Here is a 23,316-nt window from a genome sequence, read left to right as displayed (position 1 = left end):
CTCCGTTCGCGATCGGCCGCGCGCAACCCTCTCCAAAGGCGGACAGGGATGACCGGGGTGCGACCAGCGGAGAGGGCGCGGCCGAATACGGGCAGAGGGGGGGGGGGAGGGGGAAAAGAGACGAAGCGAGCGACGAGACGAGGACGACATGTCCGTGGTTTTACGACCGATCATCGATGAGAAGCGAGAAGAGTTTTTGCGGAGAATGTGTATGAGTGTATGAGGGGAGACACAGACGAGAAAAAGAGAGAGAGAGAGAGAGAGAGAGAGAGAGAGAGAGAGAGAGAGAGAGACGCGTATTTTCGAGCCTCTCTTTCGTCTTTCGTCCCTTTTTTCTCCTCTTTCGTTGCTCTGGCGCTACATGCGTGAGGCACACGAGTGTGTGTACGTTTGTACACATCAGAGAGAAAGAGAGAGAGGGCACCGTGAGGCTCGCACCTCGAAGAAAGGGAGCGCGCGCGAGTAAAAGCAACCACAGTCCTTTCACACACGCTCATATACAAATATAGAGAGATACCCGTATAAAATTCTGCCTGTGTCTATGTGTGTATATACGCATCTATACATACTCAGCACCGGCGGAGGGACTCGATGCACCACCACCGGGATTCCCCGACCGTTCCCCCCGTCATTGGATCAGGTCCTTTTCTCGCTTCAGCTCTCCCTCTCGCAATCTTCTCTTTCCCGCGCGCATGTTTTCCCCACGTACTGCCCCTCCTGCCGCCCCCGTTGCCGCTCTAACTCTCTCGCGCAAACGCTTTGCTCGCGTTCTCCCCACTATTTCACATCCGATATCTCTCTCCCTCACGTTCGTCGTACGTTTCCATCCCTTCCTCCCGTCTCTCCCACCCCCGCGGAAATGTAGCAGCGGCGACGACGACGACGACGACGACGACGACGGCGGCGACGGCGGCGGCGGCGGCGGTGGAGGCAACGGTGGTGGTGGTGGTGGCGGTGGTGGTGGTGGCGGTGGCGGTGGTGGTGGTGGTGGTGGCGGTGGTGGTGGTGGTGGTGGTGGTGGCGGCGGCGGCGACGGCGGCGTTAGGAGCGGTGTTGCTGCTGGTGGTGCGTGCGCGCGCGGTGCTGCCTTAACGGCGTATCGGTGCGGACGGTGGCTTTAGACTCGAAGCTGCGGAAGAAGGGCCGCGAGCTCGGCCGTGTTCCGATGGCCTGATACATATTGCGGAACGCATTCATGAAGCTCCACTGCCCTGACTCGTCGAGTGAGTAATACAAGTTTGTGACATTTCGTTGTGCCGCGGTGATTGCCGAATGAAACTGCGTCGAGGGGTGAACGCGAAGGAAGGGTAAGGGAGGGAGGGAGGGAGGGAGGGAGGGAATCCTCGCGGACGCGCCGCGTATTGGTACCCCTCGTCGTGTGCACCTTCTTCTCTCCCCCACGTTTCCGTTCTCCCTTCCTTTCTCCTCTCCTTCCGCGAGAGAGAGAAAGAGAGAGAGAGAGAGAGAGAGAGAGAGGGAGAGAGAGAGAAAATATTCTCCGCGCCGTATGAATCGCCCGTTCGACAACGGTAGCCTACGACGTTGTCGACGACAACGACGACGACGACGACGACGACGACGACGAGGACGACGGCGACAAGCGTGTTCGCGTTCCCGAGTACGTTCCGAGACGACCGTCGTGCGACATCACCAGGAACGTCGTACTCCGACCGTCCCTCCTTCGTGGCGACCGTTAAATCGGCGTGGGTCGATCGAGAGCCGGGGAGAGTAGGGGGAGGAAGAGGCGATATTTAGCCGGCGGAGGGAACAGCAAGAGAGAGAAAGAAAGAGAGAGAGAGAGAAAGAGAGAGAGAGAGAGAGAGAGCGCTTCCTCCTCGAGGCCGATTAACAGTTGGCCCGAGGGACGCGAGACGATCGGAGTCGGTTTCTTCGGAGCGGCCGCGAGCCTCGGCCGAGGCGCAATAAATATCGACCACCGGGAGTGGAGGCTTAGCGATGCGAAAAGTGGACCATTCGATCGGGCCACGTCATATCTCCTAGCGCATCGTCGTCGCACGGCGTCGTCGAAAAGGCGCGAGATGCACCACGATCGCGATCCATCATCACATGTGCACATTCCCGGGGGGGTGGCTCGTGCGCTACCGAGGCCGATTAAGCGCGCGAGGCTCTCGTCATGTTTGCGCTCTCTGCGCGCCAGCCCGCCAGAGGATTCGCTATAGTAGACCTCTCGCGGATTAGACGAACGCTAGTGCAGTGCGCCGATTTTTTCCATCCGTCGAAGGATGCTAAGCGGTCTCTCGCAGCTGAAGAAGAAACGTTAGGGTGCGTCTATCGTAGTGCTCGACACTACGAAATGTAACGTATCGAGATGTCGGTAAAAATGTATAGTATCAATTCTCTATATAGTTCCTCTATCATGAATCATATTGAACAATAGTCGACATCGGTTCATCTTATAGTAGAGTGCGCTAGGAAAAAAAAAAAAAAAAAAAAAATTATAAGTATAATTAGAAGGGTGTCCATTTCCCCGCTATTTCGACTAATGGATGATATTCTGGTCCGCGCGGTTCCGCGCCAATTGCTGATATAGTAATACAATGATGCATTCACGGCAATGCCAACGCAGTGATGGTTTAAGGTGATACATAGTGCTCATGCGACCATTACATTTTTCGGATGTTCTACCACACATGTTAAGGTACGTTTACATCATATCCTTTTACGATAATTATCTTTAGCGAAATATATGCCGAGTGTGTGTGACAAATAATACCGGCGGTAATTGCTTACTATAATTAGCGTTTCTTTACATATCGCAAATGTAATTTGGTAACGTTTTCCGGGGAAAAGTATTTCATTGTCAAATGTTGCTAAGTATCGCGGAAACTTCTGCAAATTAAAATTACAAACTAAAATTCTTATCTATACTTTTCAATATTTATTATGCCTTATATTTCTATACGTATGTCAAATATAAATATTACATACTCGTATTGCATCACATTCTTAGGAATTTAACATACTGCTAACATATTGCGTAAGCGATTTTGATCGCAATTGATATTCCGATATGCAATGTATGACACTCAAATTGGCAGATATTCCGCAGGTGTCGATCTATTCGCCGTGCAAGCGCAACCTTAATTTGTTGATATCGACGCGATAACGTCGATCGCGCGAGCGATGATAATTGGAATTCATCTTATCGCGCAGTATTGGTGCGCCCGTTTTGAAATCCACCTGTCTGCTGCGTGACTTTTCAAGGGCTGATGATTCATAACCGATTGAGCGTGCGAGCCGTTATTAAGGGTTGGTCGGCCAGTTTAATTCCCCATCGCATTTCGGCCTTTAAACATGCTCATTCACCTTTCTTTTTACTCTGCTCTCTAATCGCTATTGCTAGAATGAAAATATACAGCGTTAAAACGCGATAAAAAAAAACGCGCGTAAAAAAAAAAAAAAAAAAAAAAAAAGGAAACAAAAACCATATAATGTTACGATCGTCAAGAGACGTTAAAAAATATGTATTAATTTCTCAATCGCTCAATTCAAGCAGCTCGATAGCTCTTTCACCGATATAGATAAAGAGAGAGAATGTGAAAATTTAATTAAAATTTCAATCTATAGTAGCTATTGTTCCACGAGGCGCGAGATTGGGCGCCTTCGACCGTCTTCCTGATTTGACCGTTTTATTTACCCGACACGGGGGAGGCACGGCACGGCACGGCACAGCACGGCACGGCACGGCGCGGCGCGGCGCGGCGACCCGGGGGATGTCGACTAAAATTGTGTCTCCGCGGAACCATTCATTCAATCAATTTAGGGGCTATTTCGGGGTAACACTCGCCCCCGAGTTAGTCATTTGTAGACAAACTAGACTGATTATATATATATATATATATATATGTATATATCGGGGGGCGCTAGAAACAAAGGACGCGCGAACCGTGTTTATTTTTATTTATCTCCTTTACTGTCGCGTGCCAACAATGTCGATTGCGATTAAATATATATTTTTATACGCGAAGCGCACGTTTTTTCTCAGAATTATATCCACGATAAATTGAATAGTAGTTTTAATGATTCATCAAATTGCCTGACAAGTCGATAAAATCGATAATTTGAATTTCTCGTCAAATATAGCGATTCGAGTATATTTCTCGAGAATCTGAAATAGAAAAGAAATCGAAAATTGTAAACTCCAACTTAAAATCTAAGGAATTTAAAAACGCCAACAATTTCCCTCGTCTTGCCATTCAATTGGAAAAGGTTAATGCCGCGCACGCTTTTCCCTCCTGTTTGCTGAATGTCCCGCGTCTGAATAGGAAACAAGGAAATTCGTTATCGGCCGCACAAAGCTTCTCGGGAAACGAGTCCCGCCGAGAGAATTCCGCGAGAGTTAATCCCATAGAAAGGCGAGCTTAGTGTCGCTTCCCACGGAATTTTATGACGACCGTGATTTCTTCCATTGATATTACTTATTCAAGCTCTTCTCGGGATTGGTCCGAAGCACGATTTTTCTGGATTTTCTTTGTGATTCCGCGAATAGCGTTTCTCACGTATTTTCTACAATACGTTCAAATGGTCCGTATAAACTCGCGAGGGACATTTATTGTTTCGCGAATGTGGCGATCGTGGAAATACAAAACAACGAACATGTGTGTGTATGAAAAAATATGTTAAATTCTATTGCAAAAAAAAAATAGATATAAAATGGAAAGAGGCAGGCCTCTCTCTTTTTCGACTCGCAATCGAAATCTGTTGCATTTCTTTATTCATTTAAAGCACGCTCCGAACGACATAACATATGTATGCCAACAGTGGCCAATATGATATCGGCGATATCGTATGTATGAATTTCACATATAACCGATTTATATTCATACATTGCCAATATTGGCAACAGTCAAGTCAATAATATCCGTTACGATGACGATTTTTTGTCATTAAAAAAAACATGAAAAATGTTACCCTATTATATTATTGTCAATATATATTTTTTCATCCAAAAGCCATCGAAATAATTGAGAATACTTGTTGAAATGGATAGTTTATATTTAGTATTGTAAAGATTTTACATAAAAAAAAAATTATATTCAATGACCTATCGATTCTCTCTTACGACATATCTAGTAAATAATTGTTAGCAGAAAAATAATACACATAACTACGCGTTTATTTCTACAGGTATACACACACACATTTATTCACATTTATCCATCTACCAAATAACTAATTAAATTCTATATAAAATAACATAATTAATTTAAATCGTCGGTATATATTGAAATGTCATCTTGTTTACATGGAATACACAATCAATCCTATATTGCCCAGCAAGAGCGTTTCTCTCTGATAGAATAACACTAATAAATGGCAAATTGAGTTTCGCATTTGGCCTCAGTTATCGATGATACAAGATAATGTAATATATGCATCATTAATTTAAACGAAAAGGTGAATCTTTTAAATAAATATGCAAATATAGACAGGATAAACCTCAATCAATGAAACATAATGATACAATTTCATATTTAGTTGCTTTGACATAACGATGCATTAATACACACACACACACACACACACACACACACACACACACACACACACACACACACACACACACACACACACACACACACACACACACACACACACACTCTCTCTCTCTCTCTCTCTCTCTCTCTCTCTCTCTCTCTCTCTCTTTACGGAAGAAACGAGAAAGCGAGGCCTCATTGAAATCCCAGCCGGTAGTGAGACGAGGGTTAACGATACGCGACGAGAAACACCTGCCACCCCCGCGCGTGCTTAATTGATTTCCTCCTGTCGTTGAAAACTCGCCTGTAATTGAGCAGGACATTAATAACTCCGCGTACTGAATAATTCGTAGAAAACGTACGTCCCCAAAGTGCCGGAGAACTTATCGATTTCAGATTAGCACGTAAATTGGCAGGCAGAGGGAGGATGCAAGCTTGGCGAGGCTGCAGGAGAGAAGGGAGAGAGGAGGGGGAGAGGAGCGTGCTTTCGCCCACGCATCTGCTTGTCCTCAGATCATTTGGGGATTCATTTCGATATTCTGGCTATTTCTCTTCTTTCTATATCCAATGTTCCTTGATTGAAATTCCGCCCTTCTCGCTTTTTGTCTTTTTTTTTTTTCTCTCTGTTGAAAAGTCCGTCTTTGAATTTCTCGTCCACGATTCCCTAAAGATTGCCGAGCATCAAATCGAGGCTTCCTTTTACGATCGATTTCAATTTTAAGTTTAGGAAGCAAGGATAACGGGGCGAAAGTTTTGCGACAGATGTAGAACAACCAAGTTAACAACTTGTTTCATCGAAAATGAAAAGATTCGACGTTTGACATATCGCAAGAAATACGAAGGAGTAAACATACGATGAAAATCTAAAAGACTGGATAAGATAATTTACGACCGGACTAGAAATATCTCATTATTAGTATAATTCTGCATAACCTGATGATCGTGTATTTATTTCATCTCTCTCTCTCTCTCTCTCTCTCTCTCTCTCTCTCTCTCTCTCTCTCTCTCTCTCTCTCTCTCTCTCTCTCTCCGCGTCTGTCTTTAGCTAGACGAGAACACTATCCCATTATCGCCAGTCGAATGGGTCCGGGTTCGTTAACCCGGGGATACACCGATATATCGACAACTTTATCTGGATGCCCGACTTCACCGGATCACACAAAAAGCCATCTCCATTTTCAGGACACCACTCGTTTTCCCATCGATACGTCGCGCCGCGACCTTGATGACGATTCGTGTCGACCTTGCGTTTCGTCCGGATGGTAACGCGAGCGCATCAGTAACGCGATACCATCAGTAACGCGATATAGCGTCTCGCGGCGTCATTTTTAACTTGACGAAATTCCGATTTCGCATCGTTTCCGCAAACGTTTGACGAAATTCGACGAAATTCGACGGAATTCGACAGAATTTCGGACGATTCGTCGCGCGCTTTTAACGCTAAATACAGTCGGCTCTCGACCATCTCTCTTCCACGAGAGGTCTCTTTTCGTGGAAGAGCTCTTTTTTCATCATCTTTTTCTTCTTGTCTCGACTTCGGGTTTCTCGGCTTGTGGAAAATGTTCCGCGAAAAAGAAATGAAACATAAATAACAGATTATACTTTGTCTTATGAGTTATTCCCCGATATATTAAGCGGAAATGTTTTTCGAATTTACGACAAGAGCACACTGTCGGGAGAGTTTTATTTCGACTAAAAGAGAAGTCGACGGATCTAACAAAGTAAATCTTCATCCGCGAGAGCCTGAAAAGAAAGCGCGTTCATAAGCGTTGACCTAACCCGACGTATTTTGCTGTTCTCCGTGACGGTCGTTTATTATTACCGCAGTTTGTTGCACGAACGCGATGCGGAACGGCGGAAGTTGAGAGGCGGAAGTGCAATGCATCAGCGCCCGGTTCTCTTTTATTCGAGCTAAATGATCTCTCCGAAGATGAAATGCCCTTATTCATTTGTGAGCTTTACCATGTATGAGTGTACTAGATCTAGCGCCTCGGATCGCCGCGGGCGAAAATAAAAAGTGAATCGATGAACGCCCGTGATGAGCTGAAAAATGTATTACTCCACTAGATTCTCATGTAGTTTCTTATTACCGTACATCAATCAATAATTGCTTAATGCTTGTCGATCAATCAATGCCAACGACATTCGGCAAATATATAGGTGTATGTATCGTTATCAATAGCGACTGTGTGTAAAAATAATTATACGTAAACGTGCCTTAATATACGTTAATACAAGTGTCTGTTATTGTTAATTAAATGCCCGATATTTTTGTCCACTTTTCTTAATCCGATATGCCTTCATAAATAATGAGAAGGTACGTTCTCGTCGATAAAGTGTATCAAAAGACAAGGAATTAAAAATTTCTGACACTATAAAGATATACGAGCAGACAGCTATTTTTATAAGAACATTCAGAAGAGATATTCCTATAAAACTTATGGAAAGAGGTATCTGTGAAATTGCGATCCGAAAATAAGATCGAAGAGAATTCGTGTTACATCTTCGAGTAAGATTTTATTTGTCTATTAACCTGTATATATGAAATTCAGAAATCACTGTTATTATTAAATCGAGAGTATCGAGAGAACGAGCCTTTATTTATTTAAAACTGTTTTCTCTATATAAACTAATTGTAAAGAGTATATACATATACGAGAAACACGAATAATTAAACGACAAAATATAGAAGAGAATTAAAAATTATAGACACAAGTTTCTCTCTCCAAGTGCGATAAAAACCGACGATGAAATCTCTCTTAAGAATCGACGATTTTTTTTTACATCATTTTTTACGTCATTTTGTAGAAAATGAAAAATATTGTGCGCAAACTTATCTTGCAATTTATAATTAAATTCACTCGTGTCAATATGTACTCTATATCTGTTGATATATTAATGAGATAGATAAAAGAGATAAAAAGGGCGATTTACCGGATGTTTCCAGTGGGCGTGCGGGGGTGACTGGAGTGATGGGATGGGGCCAGAGCCCCATGGAGTTCGGGTAGACCCGTCTCCGGCCCAGCTCCCCAGCCCCCTCCGCCATCGATATCGACACCGCTCCTGCCAGCGACGCAGAGGGCCACCTCGATCGCGATGGAGGCCTCTAGCAATCAACAACAGAAAGAGAAGGAGCCACGCATTCACAGGCCTTATGCCTTCGACAAGGTATTATCCTTTAATAAACAAGCTTTTTTTTTTTTTTTTTTTTTTAATGCAGCTAAACATATATATGTATACATGACCTAACGACATTTTTTTCTCACGCAATAATCCATCTTTTTTCGCCCAGATGGAGGGGCTGGTGCGGGAGATGCAAGACCCTGAGAGCGGGGTACCCGTGCGCAGCCAAAAACAATTTCTCACCTCGATCCCTTCAGCGTTCATGGGTGAGTGCCATCGGTACCTGCGTTGTGGAGTAAGCGTAAGCGGCCATCACGGCCAGGACACTACAGTAGGCTGCCTGCGTGTTGCAGGTTACGACCTCATCGAGTGGCTGATGGAGCGGCTTGCCATCGAAGAATCAGGTACGGGCTCTCTCGTATGTGTCTACTACCGCTGTGATCATGTCAGCTGTCCCCTCTTCCCCTTTGCCGCTCTTTTTCACTCTCGCTCGCTCGTTCGTACGTTCGTTCGTTCGTTCGTTCGTTCGTTCGTTCGTTCGTTCGTTCGTTCGTTCGTTCGTTCGTACGTTCGTTCGTTCGTTCGCTCGCTCGCTCGTTCGTTCGTTCGTTCGCTCGCTCGCTCGCTCGCTCGTTCGTTCGTTCGTTCATTCGTTCGTTCGTTCGCTCGCCCGCTCGCTCGCTCGCTCGCTCCTTCGTCTCGTCTCGCCACGACTCGCCGCAGCCACACGCGCAACCGCAACCGCTCTTGCCTGAGGATACGCTAACGACTAAACACCATCGATACTGTCGCTTCGCCGTTTCCGATCCGCATTTGCATCGATACTTTGCGCTTGGTGCCTTTCAAGTATCGATTACATATTAACACATATATTACAGAGGAGACACTCTTTCGTTCGAGTTGAAAATGAATTATTTATATATATCGCTGGTTATCGAAAATATATAATCATCCGCGACGGACTGAATATTTCTCGCGGCTTTTTCGGCTTTTGCGGATTTGTCGGAGATTTTTGCGCGCGCATGCGAGCGATAGTATACGTCCACGTGCAAATAAAGAAAGTAAATTTCGTCAGATTACCGTTATTCCATTTCGCCGCGCGAGACGAGCGTGTAATTCGCATCGAGTGAATTTAGCGAAAATTAATGTCCTCGTAATTTTCTCGTTGAGATAGTTGGAGGAATTTTCGCGGATAGTATTTATGGAAATACCGAGAACATTTACGTGTGTGCGGACAGGTAAATTGAATTGAAACTGAATTCATTATTTAATGAACAAAACTATTTCGAGCTGATGTCATCTCCAACGCAAAGCAGCGTTCAACAATTAATATTTCTTACAAAGATAGCACAATTATAATTTAATGTGGACATCGACGTGTATGGTATACGTTCGCTGGAAAAAAATTGCGAACAGACAGATTCTACTAAAATACGACACACAGAGCAATGTCGCATCGTTTGAGTGACCTGCACGACCCTAAACGACAATTAGAGGCTTTTGTCGACATAAATGTCTCCTCAGATATCAAAGTGCATTATTATGTTTGACAGTAGAGGCGGTCCATATTGCTAATCAACTATGCCAGTATGGCTACTTCTTCCCAGTGAATGACTCCAAGACACTCACTGTAAAGGACGATAGCTCTCTGTATAGATTTCAGGTAAGTTGTATAGCTTTCGAAAGTAATAAAGAAATTAATCATTTCTACATCTCTCGTTCGCAATCGTCTAATTGTTTATCTCAAAAATTGATGCGCGTAGACACCCTATTATTGGCCGTGGCAACACAGAACCCCCGACAATGTCGAGTACGCGATCTATCTGGCTAAACGAACCCTGAAGAACAAACAACGTCACGCTCTCGAGGATTATGAGACCGTACGTAATGATATCGCAATAACAAGCAATTGACAAGTTCACTTAAGGACATTCGTAAAAAGAAAATCGTACTGTCTTTAGGAAGCTTTGAACAGCCTGCGCAAGAACTTGCAGAACAAATGGGACATAATACAACTACAGGCAGAAGAGCAGGTGATTAACTATCCGTCGCTATTGTGCACCTGTTTTTCGCAAAAAATAATAAATATGTCAAAACTATATGTATACATACACACACACACACACACACACACACACACACACACACACACACACACACACACACACACACACACACACACACAATATGTTTTATATAGATAGAATACAGGATGCTATTACCGTATTTCTTTGTCAATAAATATTTTTTTTCTTCGACATTTCCAAAAATATGTATCGTCGTTATCATCGAGACGTTTAATTTTTTATTACGACAATACAGTGCATTTGCTGTTTTCTATTATTTCCGTAAATAATTCTACGTGTAAAAATTTTAATATTTCTGTTATAATTAATATTAATATTCTGTTATAATTAAATTTAATATTGTTATAATTAAATCTAACATTTATTGTTAGGTATAAACATTATATTATATCTATTTTATTAACATAAAAGCTGGAAAAACACATTACACTGCCATAATCTATTTTATGTCAACTCAAATAAAATGTTTTCAAGTGTTTCATTATAAAATTGTAAATAAATAAATTTAATTATAATAGAATTATCAAAATTTTTAAAGCAATAATTATTTACAACAAACATTTACAAAAAAAAAAAACAGCAAATGCATTAGCATATTAAGAAATGAAAGATATTGGACAATGCATACTCGATGTACTTCTGAGAATTTTATTAAAGGAGAAAGGTACTTATCTTTTGGCAAAGAATACGGTAGCATTATGTAACCCGTATTCTATATGGAACAATTTTTATACACACACGTACACATAGCTATATACGATTATAATGCCGCGTAATGCCAAATTCCGCATACTCACATTCCGAACACGTGACTCCTTGAAATGCTACTGATTGTGTGGGGTCAGGTACGCCTGTCCAAGGAGCGCAAAAAGGGGGACAAGATAGTGAGCGACTCGCAGGAGCGAGCATTTTGGAGGGTCTATCGGCCGCCACCCGGTTGTCTCAGCAGCTTGGAAGTCGTGCCTGTACCTACTCGTTTTCGTCCTGGACTTCCACGACCACCGTCACGCAAACGCACCCTCGCCGATTTGCAACGTGAGGTGAGAAACGCCGTCGATGGTCGATTTTGACTTTTGTACGCACGTATACGGGGCGGCGTATTATATTCCTCTCTATTCGTCTCTAAATCCTCGATTTAACTAACATGCCCGACGTGTTAACGTTCGTTCGTCCAGGTGGAGCTTTTACGCAACAGTTTGATACGCACGAGGATAAAGGTTTCGACTGCTATTGAAAATTTGAAATCATACTTCAACACGTATGTGGAATACGACCCGATGTTTGTACAGCCGCAACCTTCCAATCCATGGATCACCGACGATCATATATTTTGGCAAATGAATAGCCCTTTGTAAGTAATCGATATTTAATATCATTATCTCTACATCTCTACATCCATGGCAAATCTAATAATGTAATAACGCGATCGCGCGTCTAGAGTGGAAGTTCCTACGGAGAAACGTGTTAAGCGATGGGCGCTGTCGATGGAAGAACTTATGTCTGATCCTACAGGTAAAACTTTTCGATCATATTAATATAACATCGCCTTCGTACCGTTAGCGAATCTTCTTACGAACGCCATTCTTTTCCGCAACAGGTTTACAAGAATTCACAAATTATTTAAGAAAGGAGTACAGCCATGAAAATATAAGATTTTGGCTGGCAGTCAAAGATCTCAGGCATAGTTTCCAAGCACAAATACCTGACAAAGTCAACGAAATTTTTAGGTACACTTATTATGTAACATATATTAGTTTATAATAGTTTAATTTGAGTTTAAGAGAGAAAAAATAATCTATGACACGTTCAAACACGCAGAGAATTCCTGGCGCCTGGAGCTCCCTGCGAAATCAATATAGATGGCAAAACGATGGAGAAGGTTCATCAGGAGATGAAAAATCCGAGCAGATTTACATTTGATTCCGCCGCGGAGCATGTATATACGTTACTCCTGAAGAAGGACTGCTATCCTAGATTTATTCGCTCCGATCAATATCGTAATCTCTTAGCCGCTGGCGTGCAACCTCTACAAAAGAAGAGGTAGAGACTCTCGTTTTTGTTACTATAAATCAAATTAAATTTTGCAAAGGATAACTGCATGCGACAATCGACGCGAACAATCTCCGTTTGTCGGTTTCAGATTTTTCGGCTTCGGTGGGCAAGCGAAAAAAAAAGTTTCCTCCACTTCGACACCGACGTCTAGCACTTTGCAGCAGGCAAATATAGGTAGCAGCGGCGGTGGTGGCAGCGGCGGTAGACGAAGGGGAAGCGACCGGAGCCTATCCGGAAGCGCTCACGAGCTAACCGTGTGCGGTGTCCGCGACGTATCCTCCGCACCGCGAGTGCCGCACTCTCACAGCCAATCGAACCTCACCGACATCCCATACAGGTACGCGGGGCTTGGGGGACTCGAAAGGAGTCCCCGGAAAGAAGAGAGAGCGTATCTGTCCCTCGCCGTCTTTTGCGGCGGGATACTCTATGCGCTTTTAGCATGCTATTCGTTCGCGCGACACCGCGGGTGGCACCGTGGCCGATACGATAGGCTTATCCGTGCGCGTCGTATTTTCAGGGGAGATCTACCACGACTCATAAAGATACCTTCGAGGCCTAGTCCACGTAGTATTCAGTAAGTCACACGACCGATACATACCACGGTTCTCTCTCGATTAAGTGTCGGAGCGGGCGTCAAGCGCGCGTTTGCGGCGCGTTAACATAGGGTAAACCAGGGTACGATGACCATAGGCTGTAATTTTTTCAATAATCGCTACATAGTCATCACAGCGCTTTTTTAGTCATTATCAAAAAAATAATCCATCTTTACAGTAGTTTATGTGCATACCGTATTCGAAATAACGATATTGTCAATCTTATATCATCCTTTTACTTTTGACTACCCGCAAAGTTTTTTCATTTGTCTACTAAAAACTGTTATAACGTCGAATAAATGACAGTTAAGCTATCGTAATCGACGTTAGACATATTATAAAGATATGTAAATTGTTATACGACCTATAATTTTTCTTTTCGTTTTCATTATTTTTTTTTTATAAATATTATGGCCATCTCTTTCCTTAAAAGTCCCTATGGTCATCTTTTCCTTAAAAGTTGGGTAAGATGCATTTGGCCAATGCTTATGTTGTACTATGATTGATAATATAAAATTTCTATTAAGTATTTTCCTTTTCATTTCGATAATATTACGTAATTTAAGCTTGAGCGAAGATATAATATGTCAAACACTATTAAAAAGTAACAAAAATAAAGAAAGGATGTTTTTTGCATTTGAAAAAACTATGGCCATCTTACCCGACTTTACCCTATGTATCTGTTCGCCTTTCCTTCCCTTCACGTCTCTCCGCGTGCCGATCTCGCGTATCTCGTGATAGCGATATCTCGAGCAGCGAGCGAGCGCGCACACGAAGGTGACTCGAGGAAGAAGACGACGAATGATTATTTATTAACTAACGCGTCTCAGCGCCAGCGTTCGCACGCACGCTCCACTGTATCCAGGCTCTTTGTCAAACCCTCTTATCTCGGTGTGTTTGAAAACTCTCGCACTCTCCAAGAAATCGTTACGTTTATGGAAAGTTCACCAAAATGTGTGTAAAGCAGTATCGTTGGTAATTGTATGACGTTATCATAATGTCCTGTTGTCTTTGAGATCCTACTTGATAATAAAAATCTCATTGTCAGTGTTTTTGAATACTATCAAATACTGTCGTATTTGCGCGGAGTGTTTCAAAGAAGCTGCGTCAATTATTCTCTCGAAATATAGACGCGCGTGTAAAAGAAAATATTGTAATTAAATTATTATTGATTTGTATATACTTTTTTTTTTTTTTTTTTTTTTTTTTGAGACGCTCCGTACAATTGCTTTGATGTTAATAATATTGTGTTGTCCGTATATCAGAATTACTTACATATATCTCTGTGTTCCTATATGTAATATACTTTATGCAACACATACGATATACTTGTCAAGCACATTAACTTGCACAGTGAAAAAGATATGTATCCATCTTTTTATGTCGTACAACCCCCCGTTGTTGATAATTTATCTAACGCCCCGTAAGAGAATTTGTTTCACATAATCGCGAAAAGTTGCGTTGTATTCAACAATGCGTGAGACAAGGACTCTGAGGATTCAAACTCTAGGAAAATACGCGAATCGCCCAGATTCCCAGATTTGATAGGATGTCCCGGAATTATCGCTCATTACTCGGCCACGGACTTTTCGAACAGGATAGTTCCGGGACACCTTGCGCACACGTATGTATATAGAGACCCGTATTTCTCCTAGTCGTTGAATGGAACCTTAACCACAAGCATGCATGTATCGACTGAAGCTGAGAAAGAACACGCGTACATATACACACGCAAACACGCATCACACATACATACACACACACACACACGCGCGCGCGCGCGCGCGCGCGCAAACACGCGTACAAAACGCGTGGTACGTTGCCGAGAGCAAACGGTGAAAACTAAATATAATAAAGTTCCTGTTGTCAGGGATGCTGGCGCGACGGAAGTAGCGGTTCGCCCTATAGACGACGTGTGCCCGTGGGAATCCGCGCCGGGTCCAGGTCCGGGTCCGAGCACCGAGCACGGTGCGGCGGATGTCGCTCCCTCTGGAGGGACAGCGTCAGCTGATCAGGCCCGACACGTGTGGGACAGCGGCGGTCACGCGACAATTCATACCGCCGAGGCAGCGCGCGTCTCTCGCAAGAATTCTGCACAGCTGGACTCGTGCAGCTCGTCGTCGGACGTCAGCCTCGCCATCGCGGAGGTCTCCGAGAGGCTGCGCAAGTCGTGTAGCTTGCAACATAGCGGTAGCGTAGGTCGGTTCGCAGTCGCGAAACGCGGTAAACGAGCGATCCTCGCCTAGAAATTGATCGCGCGTATACGCGCGGTGGTGAATTTCAAGTGATATTAATCTCTCTATTTTTCTCGAATGTCGCGCAGGTACAGCGACTTCAGGCCCCGGCACGATAACGCGAAACTATTCCACCTGCTCGGCGAGCGGCCGCATCAGGTTATCGGAGATGAGTCGCGCGTCCGTGTCATCCTGCAACTATCCGTCGCCCCAGCAATCATTCGAGTACTCCCATGTGGTGGTCGAGAAGGTGGAAGAAAGATCGTCCCTTGAAAAAATTGTGCCCGAGGAGGAGACGTCCGTGGAATCCGTCGTCGTTAAAGAAAGCCAGCCGAGTCCCAAGTAAGATACGTTCGTTCGCTATTTCGACGAATGACGAAATATCGAAAACGAAAGACGCCTATTCCTCAGGACGAGCGCGAAGGCGCCTCTGATCAGCATTAGCGCGATCGTGGGCGATCTGCCGAGCGACAACTCCGCGATGGAGAACATCGACGAAGACGTGAGCGAGAGTTGCACGGCCAAGGACGCGGGGGAGATGGTCGTCGAGGACAGGACGAGAGGAACCGGCGAAGCCGACTCGCGGGCCGATACCGGGGCGGACGTGTCGCCGGTGGCCGAGGAGGAACCGGCGACGACCGAGGAGCCGCCGGACGAGGCGCAGGTCGTACCTGTCTGGGAACCGGACGCCCAACAGGAAGACCGACCGGCGACGGCGCAGGCGGCGCCTCGGGAGAAGCGTGACAATAATGTTAACGAAGTATGCCCGTGGGAGGACGAGTAAGTACCTGATGACCTGACCCGACCTAATCTTAGGATTATGCTTCTTCTCCCCGCGAGAATATTCATCGTTTTTCCAAACCAAATTTCTCTCCGTACTCGCACGTAATAATGTTCTTTTATTCGTACGGAGTCACTGTCTGTTTCAGGGAAAACTGTAGAGTGGATGCGCCCTATGTAAAAACCTATGCGACTTTAGGTTACCTGTAATTTTTCTCGTGTTGATATTAAAACAAAAAAACAAGTATCTTTGCATTTTACATTTATAACAATCACACAAATTCGATTTCGATTTTCACTTTTAATCCACTTTACCGAGCTCGCGTGTTCAGACCATTACGCGGCAAAGCTTCCATCACAGCATTATTTAAACGACAAATATTTTTAGTTCGAACAAAGCTTGTGAAACAAAAAAAAAAAAATAAATAAAAAAAATAAAGTGTTGACAATTTAATCAAACAAGCACACTCAAATGCTATGGATAAATCCACGCAAAGTAAAAGATCGCGAGCAATATTTGCTCGATAGAATCGATATTTCGACGCAAAAATATACACGTCGACATCTAGTCGCTATTAATATTTACACGTATGGCCTAATGATACGCAGTTTAACGATCCGATTCGTCTGCTCGGAGTCACGAGGATTCGTAACGTATGGATCCATTTCAATCTTTTTCCGTCTTTTTTTACTTCTATTTCTCTTTCTAACCATCACTATTTACCACCTTTACTAAAACCTTTACGCGAGCCATATTAGGAAATATAATACAAAAATGATTTAAACGTTAAAGAGACGAGCGCTGTTGTCTATATAGAGACATTAGAGTGTAGTCTCTAACGTTGTTCGTAGATTACCGTAGTTTAACTTGAACTAGAAACCTGGTAGAAGATGTGTCGCGTGAGACACAAGAAAAAGTAGATAAATACGTGGTAGATCGTGTCGCTCTGTGTTGAGTAAAACGTTCAATGGCAGCATTGCCAGGCAGGGATAATTAGTGGGTAAATTCACGCCCGCGGATTGGGAACTCGTTATTCTCGTTTCGATTCAGTATCTCGCGCAAACGCACGCTCGTAGGGTGCTAGCCAAATTTGAGCCCTTTGGCCGCTCTCCATGGTCGTGCTTTTCCCGGATACTCACTTCTTCGCGAATCACGCGTTCGCGAAACGTTACGTTTCGATATGTCCCGTTATGCGTTACAGTAAAGACGCGATTCGCGTCTAACCCGTCCCCAATTGACCCAATTGAATTTTGATTAACGATATCGAATAAAAGATATCGCGATACATATATTCCCGCAAAAAAAGAAAAAAAAATTATATATATATATATATATATAATATATATATATTTTATCGATATTGCATCCCAATGCGTGACGCGTAACAATAATTTAAGCGCATCAATGTGCACGTTTTTCGTCTTACTTACAATTAGAATGATCGCTTAGAGTTTAGCGTGTCTTACATTGTGTCTTACGAGCGTTCGATATTAATTATTGACAAATTATCGTGACCTGATATATCGTAAGTGTCTAATTACAGATATTTCGTGTTATAGTACACGCCGCTTTGTCGTAATCGCTCTGTCAAATTAATTAACCGACGATAATAGTCGACGGCGATTATCTCACGGCGTTTCACTCGTTGATTCTCGCTTGAGCGAATCGCGCTCGCGAATTAATAACAGAAAGTAAATAAAAGAGTAAAAAATATCCGTTGCGAATTCAGAATAGTGTGTATTAAATTATTGAAATGTCAGTTTTGCTATCGAATCTTTGATCCTGTTACTGCCCCAGGAACTTTGATTCGACGCTATACAAATCGAAAGAGAGAAGATATTTAAAAAAATTGCATAAATTATGCTCTTAACTGTAACTTTGGTGTTTTTTCGTGTCTAGTTTTAAATTTAGAACGAAATAATTATTATTACACTAATTACCGACAACACGCGTTTGTCTCACATTCAATCGCGAACTTTATGACACGTCTGACAGCTGATTCCTCGCTTTCTTCGATGGATTTAATGGAAACGACGAATAATCGCCTAATTATACCGCGTTTTACAAACAGAGATGGAAAAACGTAGATTTCGTGATGCATAATCTAATATGCTTGCCAAGTTTTTTTTACCGAATATTGAAATTTTTTATTTCACTTTATTTCAACGTAAAAGTTCTTCGCTTACAGAATATTTGCATTTTTTTTTTTCTATGCGCAATTGCAAGTGCATACACAAAAGCGAAATACACTCGATTTTAAGCAATTATTTATAAACGAACCGTGCACGACTGGTCTGGACACGCGAGCGTAATCATAAGGATTCTAAAAGTATTCACGACGATCGTACTGTTAATTCAGCAGCTCAACTTAAGTATCGTAACGTTCTTATGATAGGTTAGCCGATAATAAGATTAGAGTAACACGTCCCGCGTGTGATTGGTGATAAAGGGAAATGAAAATAATATATTTACTACCGTACGATTTTTTGTTCGCGATCATATAGCGATTACGATACCGAACTACTTTTTCGATTCGCCCGCGTAATTTTCTTGTAAGAGTTGATAAAATTGCACTATGGTCAAATCTGATCTGTGAGAGGACTCACGCAGAGGACTCGGAAAAAACTCGGATGTGTGCTGGAGAAAAAAACGCGAATTCTAAGCAGTGAACGAGCCACGGAGCAAATCAAAAAAAAAAAACAAAAAATATTACTCGCCTAAGGACGCTATTCTGTGTACATAATTTCCAATATCATCGCGTACGTCGCACTTTTTCTCTCGTGTCTTGGAAGATATATTCATCGCAAGCCAAAGACCTTGTTGTCGTACAACACGGGGGCGCGCGCAAGTTTTACAAGGTATCCTTTATAGTGTTCTGTGTGATTACACTCGCGAGTTTATTAGGAAAAATTTTCCAAATAATTATATAATAAAATAACTAATATATTTTTTCAAATTAATTTTTACGTTAATAACTGTGTTAACTATATATACTATACTACTTTAGCTGCAATTTGTAATCAAATCACGATCTCGATTCGTCTTAAAAGTATATCGATGATCGTTTGACAAGAATCGAATCAGAAATAATGGACCGTTGCAATCTTGAGCGCGCACCCTCACATATCGCATTTTGTATAACTTTAAACCGCGACGCCTGGTGTACATCGATTACACTTTTAGCATGCCATTATCAGAACTGCAGGTTTAGCTCGGAAAGTTTACGTCGAGAGAGATGTTTAATAATGTTTAATATAAAACATACTCTGAAACATTGATAACAATCCCTTTGCTATTCCGATGTTGCGATTAACTCTTCAGTGTTAGAAAGGGACGTTACAATTAATTTCGAGCATGATTAATCTGACAGAGAAAGAGAGAGAGAGAGAGAGAGAGAGAGAGAGAGAGAAAGAGAGAGAGAGATGGCACTTATATAAATAACAAACGAAATGTGATTAGCGCTCGCATAACTAGCGTACGTAGGCAAAATGATAGTTATGAATAAAGTCCAGAGTATCTTTCTAAAATATAATGTATACTGCTAAAATATTATTACGTAATGAGAGAAATTAACTTGCATAAATTATTCGTGTTTTGCAAGTTGCACTTTTTTAAAAAGTCTGTAAGATCCGGTGCCATACATACATATACATACACATACATATATTGTAACATTGCTTTATACAACGTTTCAAAGTGTTTTCTTTTATAGAATGTTTTCACAGAATTGTACATACATTGTTAAAATAGTATTTATATATATTTTCGTCATACATTTATAGATTATATTTTTATCTAGATGTAACTTGTGTGCGTGTAAGTAACATTTTTGTAATAAACGCAATAATATTTTTAATGCGTTTATTATAAAAAAGTTGAAAAAAAAAATTGTCGCAAAATAATTTTTATTCACAATCACAAAGAAAAAGGAATAATTATTGTTATTATTTAGAAAAAAAAAATGTAGAGATTAAATGAGTTAAATATCGCGAATTTCCTTAAATTGACAAAAAATATATAAGAATATTTTTATTATTATATAGAAAAAAAAAACTCTAAACGTGGATCTGTCAGATCTAACAAAAATTTACGAAATTCATATAACAATATGCACTAATTAAAAACCAGTGCACCATCGCTTTTACGCTGGATTAACATTTAATTATTCGATTTGCCACGAATCTCTGTAATTAGTCGAGTGCGATATTATTTTGCGCCAAATTGCGAGATTTCGCATAAACGTGAAGCAATTGTTCAAGTGTGTATTTTCACACAGCAGCCTAAAGATGTAAATGCCATCGATAAGTGAGTGAAAATTTTGCGTATGAATCTATGTACTAGATTTAAGATCCCAAAACATTCTAGAATTTAATTACCTACGGATGTAAGAGTTCCCTAATTAATTCTCAAGATTCGAACTTCAAAGATTTTAGATTTATCTTTTAGTATAAATCTATTAGTTCACACACACACACACACACACACACACACATACACAATGCTTGATTTTAACCAACGAATTCTCTTACAAATGTGCAAAGATCTGAGATGAGATCAATATATCGATCGATGAGACGATCTAAAGATCCGGCAATTTTATTTTAAGTTTTGGAATCTCTTCTTAATTTAAATCTTGTCTTAATCGTTATTAAGGTTAAAGGTAAATTATATTTTCGTCACGCAATGTATTGTTGAGCGTGCATAAAAATTTGAAAGAGATTCACACACTCACCATTTATTGTTTTTTAATTCAAAATTACGTTTTGCACGAAACGCATGTGGCGCAATATTTGACACAGAGCCTAAAATGAAAATGCTAGTGACAATAGTATATGTTGCGTCGTTAAATTTGCGACAAAAAAAATGAAAACGAATTATATAGATCCAAAATAATTTCCCAAATTTATGCTCCTCTCCCTTATTCCTCTTTAATTAACTTGTCGCGTTGGAAGCGAATCGATGTCGTTTCGATTATTTCATTTTATTATCAATTACTTACTCTCACAGTTTACGATCAGTTTGAAGTAAATCTGATCGTAAACTGTGATTTATTTTTTATTAATCTTAACTCTGCATCTCTCTCGTAACATTATTCGACGTTAAGTAGAGAATAACTACAAAATATGTGCTTTAGAAAACAGAATGTCATGTTTAAATTGCACTGCCAATCAAACGATAGTTAAATCAGAACTATATTTTTAATTATTTAATAAATGTGACACACACACACACACACACACACACACACACACACACACACACACACACACACACACACACACACACACACACACACACACACACACACACACAGACACACACGTACGTTCGTGTGATGCGTATGTAAATCGCTATCACGCAACGCAACGACATCGAATCGCCGAGGATAGAGTAAACGAACGCAGAGATATAATGATCGAAATCACTCACCAGGCAGCAATTCTTCCGCCTTTTCGTCGATGCCGTCGTTTTCTCGTTCGTTGGCTCCTCCATTCCTTGATCAATCGTAAAATAGCGTTGAAATACAATCGTAGCGTTGATCGTACATCAATTAACGATTGCCCGTCACATTAAACCGTTTACGAATATCGAGAAATGTGTATTAATCGCGATTGCGTCAGCCAAATAACACTTTCAAGCGCTCACTCGATCGTTCGATTCTTTTTCCGACACGCACAATGCACGATTTGAACGAATAAATAACGCTCTGCGATCACTCGACGTCCGATCACTCGGACAGCTTCCGCGAAGACTGAGGAGAAGAGAGAAGCGAGAACGTAAGAAGACGCGGCGACAACTTCGCACTATTTACGCTGACTGTGGCCTGTGACGTCGATCGCGGCACGTTGGCGATGTGCGACAGTAACGAAAATCGAGATATACGTTCATTAATCGGAAGCGCAAAGCACGTTGCCTACAACATTCCACGGCAGAGATTACTCGTCGCGTCGCTCGATTCGCCACACTCAACACGCCAAACACTCTTTCGATCGCAAAAAATACACGATGCGTAGCGCAATGTAGAGCGATATCGGCGCACGATCCTCCCACCTCCCACCTCCCACCTCCCACCCGACTCGACCGACGCGCGACGCGCGATTCCCCCCACCCCAAACCCGACCGACAGCCGGCTCGGCTGAGTCGAGAGCCGAGAGCCGAGTAAACATGTGCGTGTGAGTCACAGAAAGGTCACAGACACGGCCGCGCGTACTACACCGTCGAATAGAGCGCAATGAAATCTTCCTCTCGTATTCTAATATACCTATAACTTCAAAATCAGCTATCGTCATTATTATTATTATTATTATTATAATTCTGACAATTGAGCATTGATACGTGAATTATTATCCGTATTATTAATACGGAAAGAAACTTTATTTAAATTAAAATATTCAACATTATTTACGTACAAATTTCATATTTTCCATTATGTTATATACGCGTATATTTATATTACGACTAAAATTTAAACTTTTATTTACGTTATTATAGTTATGCTTTCTTTCTTTCTCTTTCTATCCCGCTTTTATTTTGGAATTTTGCGTCTTTGTATCGGCGCAAAGTTGCCGACGCGTGTTTCGAATTTTTCATCCTTCGATGTATATACATACATACATCGCGCACTTGCGTAATATCGGGAATGCCATGCAAAGCGACGCGACGAGTAATTTTCTATTATTGCGTTATTTACTCGTTTCAAGTGCATTATCGAGCGTATCGTGCGTGGAGTAAGTCGGAAGTGCGAGTAATAAAGTGATGGGCTGAGCCGCTTTAATTAGTCGCGATTTTGCGACACTCGCGGAAGAATGGAGCTGTCGGCAAAGAGGAGACAACGGCGCTGCGTTGGTCGGTGAGTAAATTCATTATGTTGGAGCGAGATTAGTATAATTGCAATCAATTCATTTTTTATATTCGTGATGGTTTGTTTGACGTTATTGTGAAGAGAAA

The 23,316-nt window shown here is 42.0% G+C and overlaps 1 protein-coding gene across 9 annotated transcripts; it reads left to right on the top strand.

Annotated features, from left to right (window-relative positions):
• The first annotated feature begins 1,008 nt into the window (after positions 1-1,008).
• On the top strand, positions 1,009-19,755 carry LOC140665382 (uncharacterized). 9 transcript variants are annotated; one of them, XM_072891452.1, is made up of 18 exons: positions 1,383-2,659; positions 8,446-8,666; positions 8,791-8,887; positions 8,975-9,025; positions 10,178-10,284; positions 10,385-10,501; positions 10,583-10,655; positions 11,549-11,748; positions 11,884-12,059; positions 12,147-12,220; positions 12,306-12,435; positions 12,527-12,748; positions 12,849-13,097; positions 13,278-13,334; positions 15,224-15,552; positions 15,677-15,929; positions 15,999-16,367; positions 16,517-19,755. In XM_072891452.1, the coding sequence occupies exons 2-18, from the start codon at positions 8,595-8,597 to the stop codon at positions 16,575-16,577; spliced, it is 2,637 nt and encodes an 878-aa protein (XP_072747553.1). In that variant the 5' UTR covers positions 1,383-2,659; positions 8,446-8,594; the 3' UTR covers positions 16,578-19,755. The 9 variants fall into 9 exon arrangements, with proteins under 9 accessions (XP_072747548.1, XP_072747549.1, XP_072747547.1 ...); XM_072891451.1 differs by having other exon boundaries at positions 10,175-10,284; XM_072891454.1 differs by having other exon boundaries at positions 1,384-2,659; positions 10,583-10,654; positions 11,554-11,748.
• The last annotated feature ends 3,561 nt before the right edge of the window (positions 19,756-23,316 follow it).

This window comes from Anoplolepis gracilipes, chromosome 4 (genome assembly GCF_047496725.1).
Source record: "Anoplolepis gracilipes chromosome 4, ASM4749672v1, whole genome shotgun sequence".
NCBI classification, from domain to species: domain Eukaryota; kingdom Metazoa; phylum Arthropoda; class Insecta; order Hymenoptera; family Formicidae; genus Anoplolepis; species Anoplolepis gracilipes.
Note: the sequence above shows the minus strand (reverse complement) of the source record. Positions and strands in the feature narration are given on the sequence as shown.

Excerpts from the sequence above, each read along its gene's own strand:
- LOC140665382 (XM_072891447.1), top strand. The coding sequence starts at position 8,595 with ATGGAGGCCTCTAGCAATCAACAACAGAAAGAGAAGGAGCCACGCATT. Across the intron at positions 12,436-12,526 it reads AAAGTCAACGAAATTTTTAG|AGAATTCCTGGCGCCTGGAG; the intron begins GTACACTTATTA and ends TCAAACACGCAG. Across the intron at positions 16,368-16,516 it reads GTATGCCCGTGGGAGGACGA|GGAAAACTGTAGAGTGGATG; the intron begins GTAAGTACCTGA and ends TGTCTGTTTCAG.